The sequence below is a fragment of the Eucyclogobius newberryi genome, unplaced genomic scaffold, assembly GCF_026437365.1.
Source record: "Eucyclogobius newberryi isolate DKJ021-1_F unplaced genomic scaffold, fEucNew1.0.hap1 SCAF_19, whole genome shotgun sequence".
In the NCBI taxonomy this organism is placed as follows: domain Eukaryota; kingdom Metazoa; phylum Chordata; class Actinopteri; order Gobiiformes; family Gobiidae; genus Eucyclogobius; species Eucyclogobius newberryi.
The window spans coordinates 7,076,503-7,085,058 of record NW_027315823.1 but is presented as its reverse complement, the minus strand read 5'-3'; the positions used below and the strand labels follow the sequence as shown (position 1 = coordinate 7,085,058).

Below are 8,556 nucleotides of genomic sequence, written 5' to 3'. Positions count from 1 at the left end.
CCGGGTCCAGACCAGGTCCTTCTGAGGCTTTAGACCGGGTCCAGTCCAGGTCCTTCTGAGGCTTTAGACCAGGTCCAAACCAGATCCTTCTGAGGCTTTAGACCAGGTCCAAACCAGATCCTTCTGAGGCTTTAGACCAGGTCCAAACCAGATCCTTCTGAGGCTTTAGACCGGGTCCAGACCAGGTCCAGTCCAGATCCTTCTGAGGCTTTAGACCGGGTCCAGACCAGGTCCAGTCCAGGTCCTTCTGAGGCTTTAGACCAGGTCCAAACCAGGTCCTTCTGAGGCTTTAGACCAGGTCCAAACCAGGTCCTTCTGCGGCTTTAGACCAGGTCCAAACCAGATCCTTCTGAGGCTTTAGACCGGGTCCAGACTAGGTCCAGTCCAGATCCTTCTGAGGCTTTAGACCAGGTCCAAACCAGGTCCTTCTGCGGCTTTAGACCAGGTCCAAACCAGATCCTTCTGAGGCTTTAGACCGGGTCCAGACCAGGTCCAGTCCAGATCCTTCTGAGGCTTTAGACCGGGTCCAGACCAGGTCCAGTCCAGGTCCTTCTGAGGCTTTAGACCAGGTCCAAACCAGGTCCTTCTGAGGCTTTAGACCAGGTCCAAACCAGATCCTTCTGAGGCTTTAGACCAGGTCCAAACCAGATCCTTCTGAGGCTTTAGACCGGGTCCAGACCAGGTCCAGTCCAGGTCCTTCTGAGGCTTTAGACCAGGTCCAAACCAGGTCCTTCTGAGGCTTTAGACCAGGTCCAAACCAGATCCTTCTGAGGCTTTAGACCGGGTCCAGACCAGGTCCAGTCCAGATCCTTCTGAGGCTTTAGACCAGGTCCAGTCCAGGTCCTTCTGAGGCTTTAGACCAGGTCCAGACCAGGTCCTTCTGAGGCTTTAGACCAGGTCCTTCTGAGGCTTTAGACCAGGTCCTTCTGAGGCTTAAGACCAGGTCCAGTCCAGGTCCTTCTGAGGCTTTAGACTGGGTCCAGACCAGGTCCAGTCCAGGTCCTTCTGAGGCTTTAGACCGGGTCCAGACCAGGTCCAGTCCAGATCCTTCTGAGGCTTTAGACCGGGTCCAGTCCAGGTCCTTCTGAGGCTTTAGACCAGGTCCAGTCCAGGTCCTTCTGAGGCTTTAGACCGGGTCCAGACCAGGTCCAAACCAGATCCTTCTGAGGCTTTAGACCGGGTCCAGACCAGGTCCAGTCCAGATCCTTCTGAGGCTTTAGACCGGGTCCAGTCCAGGTCCTTCTGAGGCTTTAGACCAGGTCCAGTCCAGGTCCTTCTGAGGCTTTAGACCAGGTCCAGACCAGGTCCTTCTGAGGCTTTAGACCAGGTCCAGACCAGATCCTTCTGAGGCTTTAGACCGGGTCCAGTCCAGGTCCTTCTGAGGCTTTAGACCAGGTCCAGTCCAGGTCCTTCTGAGGCTTTAGACCAGGTCCAGACCAGGTCCTTCTGAGGCTTTAGACCAGGTCCAGTCCAGGTCCTTCTGAGGCTTTAGACCAGGTCCTTCTGAGGCTTTAGACCGGGTCCAGACCGGGTCCAGACCAGGTCCAGTCCAGGTCCTTCTGAGGCTTTAGACCGGGTCCAGACCAGGTCCAGTCCAGATCCTTCTGAGGCTTTAGACCGGGTCCAGACCAGGTCCTGTCCAGGTCCTTCTGAGGCTTTAGACCGGGTCCAGTCCAGGTCCAGTCCAGGTCCTTCTGAGGCTTCAGACCTGGTTTTGCCCGGAGTTTTAAGACTTTTAAACAGTCGTACTTAACAAAATGGTCTCTAAATGTTTAGCTGTGATTCATAGTTTCTTTTACTTCTAAAGATCTTAAACTCCAGATTTGGGAGTGAATTGTGTTTTTAACTTTCACAAACCAAAGAGTGTTTGCTCTTCCTTCTGCAGGTGAACGCGGCGCCAGTTTAACGCTTATTTTAGGATCGTTTCATTGTAGTGTTTCGAGGCAGAGGTGAAAAACTGACTGTAAAAAGAGAAAAGACAATGTGTGTTTTTCTTCAATAATTCCATTTCTGTTCGTTTGTCGTTCCATTGAACTTTCTGTACAGGCAATAATGATAATAAAACATTTTTCAAAAGTAAAACATGCGTAAGGATTTCATGATGTTTTGTTTATGGTTCATATATGTAATTACTGACCCCTACTCACACGAAACAAAAACTGGCACTAAGTCTAACCTAAAAAAGCGACGCCAATATTCAACCGCAAAACTGCTATGATTAAAATAACACTTTTTAGGTTTATAATTTCACTTCCTGTTTGTATTTGATGACGTCACACCAGGAAATTGCCCAGCAACCACTGGGCAAAAATTCACTTTTTATTTGACAAATGGAAACATGAACGTGACTTTATTTTGTTGAATTAATGTTTGAGTGAGAGTGAACGTCGCTTCCTGTCATTTTCTACAGATATTTCCACATTACCTGCTCGATTGGTGTAAAACTATAATGTATATGTACAACAGATATAAACACTCCAAATAAAGTCTAAATTTGAACATGGTAAAACCTGTCACTTTAAAGGACTTTAAGCCGTAGATCATTATTTTGTGAAGCCAATATCTAACAAATTATGAGGTTCATGGATCATAAGTTTACATATTACTTTCAAAAGTCACAAATCTCCCACAAATGTAGTTAATATAATCCTTTACCTTCTGAATTATGACTGGCGTGTGGTGACTTTTATGCCTACACTGGGTCATTGCAAGCAAATTAGTCAAATCTCCATTTTCACCCATCACGAGAAAGTTACATAGTGCACCTTTAAACGGATGAAGATCAATGTCTGTTATAATTCTCCAGTGGTGTTTCGGTTAATTACACTATTATAAAAGAAAGATTATCCACTGATGTTATTGTGAACGTGACTTTATTTTAAATCATCCACGACGTCTTATAACTACAACAGGAAGTGGATGTTGGAGTGACGAGATGTGGAGTCGTTCAGACTGTTGAAGATGAAAGTTCCTCCAGATTCTCCTCCCAGAAGATCTACGCGTTATCTGCAAAACAAGACGATCAGATCTGTGTTTCTCCTGTAGCCACGAACCACAAGGGGGAGCCAAAGCGCAATGTTCAGACTCCAGTTTCTACCGTCACAAAATGTAATGTTTAATTTTAATATTGGATTAGCCGGATTTTATCTCCTGCAGGTGCCATAGTCAAGACTAAACATGGACCGGCCTCCTGCTGGTGCCAGAGTCAAGACTAAACATGGACCGGCCTTCTGCTGGTGCCAGAGTCAAGACTAAACATGGACCGGCCTTCTGCTGGTGCCAGAGTCAAGACTAAACATGGACCGGCCTTCTGCTGGTGCCAGAGTCAAGACTAAACATGGACCGGCCTTCTGCTGGTGCCAGAGTCAAGACTAAACATGGACCGGCCTCCTGCTGGTGCCAGAGTCAGGACTAAACATGGACCGGCCTTCTGCTGGTGCCAGAGTCAAGACTAAACATGGACCGGCCTCCTGCTGGTGCCAGAGTCAAGACTAAACATGGACCGGCCTTCTGCTGGTGCCAGAGTCAAGACTAAACATGGACCGGCCTCCTGCTGGTGCCAGAGTCAGGACTAAACATGGACTGGCCTCCTGCTGGTGCCAGAGTCAGGACTAAACATGTACCGGCCTCCTGCTGGTGCCAGAGTCAGGACTAAACATGGACCGGCCTCCTGCTGGTGCCAGAGTCAGAACTAAACATGTACCGCCCTCCTGCTGGTGCCAGAGTCAAGACTAAACATGGACCGGCCTCCTGCTGGTGCCAGAGTCAGAACTAAACATGGACCAGCCTCCTGCTGGTGCCAGAGTCAAGACTAAACATGGACCGGCCTCCTGCTGGTGCCAGAGTCAGAACTAAACATGTACCGCCCTCCTGCTGGTGCCAAAGTCAAGACTAAACATGGACCGGCCTCCTGCTGGTGCCAGAGTCAGAACTAAACATGGACCAGCCTCCTGCTGGTGCCAGAGTCAAGACTAAACATGGACCGGCCCAAAACCCATCTTCCAGATATAAAACATACAATAAAAGTCTGGGTCAGCGCAAGTTTAGAACTGGCCTGGTCTTGGTTTAGTTCTTAATTCTGCTTTAGACCTGTTTTGATTCTGGGTCAGTCCTCATTTAGACCTGGTTTAGACCTGGTTGGTTCAAGTTCTAGTCCTAGTTTATTCCTGGTTCAGTCCTGTTGGTAAAGCATGTTATATATCTGTATTTTTTATTGTATTTATCGACACATTGTTGTGGACACTGTTGGCGACCTAAAATGCAGTTCCAGTGAGTGTTGTGCCCCTCCGGCTCAGAGGCCTTGGCCCTCAGGAACCTTCAGTGCTCTCTAACATGAACACCAGCGCTAAAATGTCGTATCGTACCTTTTCCCTCCACCTGGAAGTCCTCGGGCAGCAGCTTGTCCTGTCGACTGCCCAGACTGAACGCCAGGAAGGAGAGGATGAGCGAGTCCAGGATGGAGATGATGGCGAGGATGTAGGCCCAGCGCACGGTGCAGTTGCCCAGCGTGTACTTGTCCGTGCGCTGGCCACACATGCGCTTCACCTCGTCCGAGTCCCAGCCGTCCGGGTAGATCATGCAGCCGATCACCATGCACGTGCCTGCGGCGAGAGAGAGGGGGCGCCGGAGGTCAGGACGTGAGCCACTGTAACCCTGTCGTGCATTATGGAGCTCGCTGCAGCTCGGTGTAGCTCGCTGTGACTCGGTGTAGCTCGCTGTGACTCGGTGTAGCTCGCTGTGACTCGGTGTAGCTCGGTGTGGCTCGGTGTGACTCGGTGTGGCTCGGTATAGCTCTGTGTGGCTCGGTGTGGCTCGGTGTGACTCGGTGTGACTCGGTGTAGCTCGGTGTGGCTCTGTGTGGCTCTGTGTGACTCGGTGTAGCTCGTGTGACTCGGGCGACGCTGAAACTGGAGAACCAACATCTGTCACTTTCACTAAAATAGTCCTAAAGGAGGTGATTTCAGAGCTCGTCATCTGGACATCGTTTTACGACTGCAGAGTTTACTCTCTCCTGAACTCTGATTGGTCCTGGTGTGTTTAGGCGTGTATGCAGGTGTGTTTAGGCGTGTATGCAGGTGTGTTTAGGAGTGTATGCAGGTGTGTTTAGGAGTGTATGCAGGTGTGTTTAGGAGTGTATGCAGGTGTGTTTAGGAGTGTATACAGGTGTGTTTAGGCGTGTATGCAGGTGTGTTTAGGAGTGTATGCAGGTGTGTTTAGGCGTGTATACAGGTGTGTTTAGGAGTGTATGCAGGTGTGTTTAGGCGTGTATACAGGTGTGTTTAGGCGTGTATACAGGTGTGTTTAGGCGTGTATACAGGTGTGTATACAGGTGTGTTTAGGCATGTATGCAGGTGTGTTTAGGCGTGTGTTTAGGCATGTATGCAGGTGTGTTTAGGCGTGTGTATGCAGGTGTGTTTAGGAGTGTATGCAGGTGTGTTTAGGAGTGTATGCAAGTGTGTTTAGGCGTGTTTAGGCATGTGTTTAGGTGTGTATGCAGGTGTGTTTAGGCGTGTATTTAGGTGTGTATGCAGGTGTGTTTAGGTGTGTATGCAGGTGTGTTTAGGCGTTTATGCAGGTGTGTTTAGGCGTTTATGCAGGTGTGTTTAGGCGTGTATACAGGTGTGTTTAGGCATGTATACAGGTGTGTTTAGGCATGTATACAGGTGTGTTTAGGTGTGTGTTTAGGCGTGTATTTAGGTATGTATGCAGGTGTGTTTAGGCATGTATACAGGTGTGTTTAGGCGTGTATTTAGGCATGTATGCAGGTGTGTTCAGGCATGTGTTTAGGCGTGTTCAGGGGGTCTCACTGGAGGCCAGTTGCATCCAGGCACAGATCTTGTACACGCTCCCGGCGTTGCAGAAGAAGAAGAGGCTGAAGCACACGATGCTGCCCACCACCAGCAGCATGGAGATGCCCACGAAGAACATGGCGGTCTTAAAGGCTCCGGAGGGAATGGAGCCGAAGTCCAGCGCGCTCCCTTTGCACGTGAGCTCCGACGTCAGCGCGTTCCCGATGCAGTAGTGGAAGAGGCCGAAGTACCCGGCCTGAGGCGTGTTCACGCTGTCCCCGATCCAGTACGGCTGGATGAAGACCACCATGACGATGACGGAGAACGTGATGGTGAACACTGTCCACAGCACGCCCACCGCGCGTGCATTACGCACGTAGTTGGTGTGGTAGATTTTGGCCGCCTCCTGCGCCGGGAGCATGACTCTGTTTCAACCGATCTGGATAAAATAGTTCTTCAGGTTCCAGGTTCTACTTCCAAGAAACGTCTTAAGAAAATAAAAACTTGTCTGTATAATTTGGGGCTAAATCCACAGGTCTTTACAGTGGCGTCCGGAGAGAATGATCCACACGAAGTCTCTCCAAGCCTCTCTCGTTCTGTGTCTCCTTCTCTCAGTGACTCGGGCCCCAGGGGGAGAGACTCGGGGCCCTGAATGATTTATGGTCATCAGATCCTCCTCAGTGAAAGCTCTTCCAGATGACAGCTGCTCTGCACTTTCACTGCGGGACCACTTTCCTCTGAGCCGAGGGGTCTTCTAATGACACGCCCGTGACCCACACAGCTCTCTCTAAAGTCATTGTCTTTATAGGGCATCCTACCACCAACATGGGGTCTTCACATTCTCAGATGGGGTCATAATGGCAAAAAATAATCGCGTTCTGAAATGTAGAGTCACTTCAAAATGAAATGACTCAAGGTTAAATTCACAGTTTTATCAGCTTTCCTTTTCCTGAACTGACGATCGTTGTAAACTTTTAGTAGCTTTACTGCTTTTTACCGCTAGATGGCGCAATGGACCAGTCGTGCCATGACCATTTCACAATTATAACCTCACTTAATACACAAAATAAAATGTATAAGAATAGAACAGTTAGAATACAGTGATAAAGATTTTCACACACGCACGCACGCACGCACGCACGCACGCACGCACGCACACACACACACACACACACACACACACACACACACACACACACACACACACACACACACACACACGATTAAATCGTTTTTATACTAGCGCCCCTTGTGGTTGGGCCAATGAAAATGTATGAGGGGGCAATATCAATCATTTAGAACCGAATGAGACATGGGTTACATGTTGTTTCTTGGCAGCTAAAACACTTCTCTTTATGAGCTGCTCCTCTGACTCTGCTCCTCAGACTTTGCTCCTCTCTCTGCTCCTCTCTCTGCTCCTCTCTCTGCTCCTCTCTCTGCTCCTCAGACTCTGCTCTTCTCTCTGCTCCTCTCTCTCTCCTCCTCTCTCTCTGCTCATCTCTCTCTGCTCCTCTCTCTGCTCCTCTCTCTCTGCTCCTCTCTCTCTCCTCCTCTCTCTCTGCTCCTCTCTCTGCTCCTCTCTCTCTGCTCCTCTCTCTGCTCCTCTCTCTGCTCCTCTCTCTCTGCTCCTCTCTCTCCTCCTCTCTCTCTGATCCTCTCTCTGCTCCTCTCTATCTGCTCCTCTCTCTGCTCCTCTCTCTGCTCCTCAGACTCTGCTCCTCTCTCTGCTCCTCAGACTCTGCTCCTCTCCCTGCTCCTCTCTCTCTCCTCCTCTCTCTCTGCTCCTCTCTCTCTGCTCCTCTCTCTGCTCCTCTCTCTGCTCCTCTCTCTCTGCTCCTCTCTCTCTCCTCCTCTCTCTCTGCTCCTCTCTCTCCTCCTCTCTCTCTGCTCCTCTCTCTCCGCTCCTCTTTCCGCTCCTCTCCCTGCTCCTCTCTCTCTCCTCCTCTCTCTCTGCTCCTCTCTCTCTGCTCCTCTCTCTGCTCCTCTCTCTGCTCCTCAGACTCTGCTCTTCTCTCTGCTCCTCTCTCTGCTCCTCTCTATCTGCTCCTCTCTCTGCTCCTCTCTCTGCTCCTCAGACTCTGCTCCTCTCTCTCTGCTCCTCTCTCTGCTCCTCAGACTCTGCTCCTCTCTCTGCTCCTCTCTCTCTGCTCCTCTCTCTCTGCTCCTCTCTCTGCTCCTCTCTCTTTGCTCCTCTCTCTCTGCTCCTCTCTCTGCTCCTCTCTCTCTGCTCCTCTTTCTCTGCTCCTCTCTCTGCTCCTCTCTCTGCTCCTCTCTCTCTGCTCCTCTCTCTCTGCTCCTCTCTCTGCTCCTCTCTCTCTCCTCCTCTCTCTCTGCTCATCTCTCTCTGCTCCTCTCTCTGCTCCTCTCTCTGCTCCTCTCTCTCTGCTCCTCTCTCTCCTCCTCTCTCTCTGCTCCTCTCTCTGCTCCTCTCTCTGCTCCTCTCTCTCTCCTCCTCTCTCTCTGCTCCTCTCTCTCCGCTCCTCTCTCTGCTCCTCTCTCTCTGCTCCTCTCTCTGCTCCTCTCTCTCTGATCCTCTCTCTGCTCCTCTCTATCTGCTCCTCTCTCTGCTCCTCTCTCTGCTCCTCAGACTCTGCTCCTCTCTTTGCTCCTCTCTCTCTCCTCCTCTCTCTCTGCTCCTCTCTCTCTGCTCCTCTCTCTGCTCCTCTCTCTGCTCCTCTCTCTCTGCTCCTCTCTCTCCTCCTCTCTCTCTGATCATCTCTCTGCTCCTCTCTATCTGCTCCTCTCTCTGCTCCTCTCTCTGCTCCTC

General features: G+C 50.4%; 1 protein-coding gene across 1 annotated transcript; it reads right to left on the bottom strand.

Annotated features, from left to right (window-relative positions):
• Nucleotides 1–2,927: 2,927 nt before the first annotated feature.
• Nucleotides 2,928–6,245, bottom strand: lhfpl5a (LHFPL tetraspan subfamily member 5a). Its single transcript, XM_072452796.1, has 3 exons — nt 5,808–6,245; nt 4,365–4,601; nt 2,928–3,006 (listed from the first exon to the last, which is right to left on the bottom strand). Exons 1-3 carry the CDS (start codon nt 6,208–6,210, stop codon nt 2,996–2,998), a joined length of 651 nt encoding a protein of 216 aa, XP_072308897.1. The 5' UTR covers nt 6,211–6,245; the 3' UTR covers nt 2,928–2,995.
• Nucleotides 6,246–8,556: the final 2,311 nt, after the last annotated feature.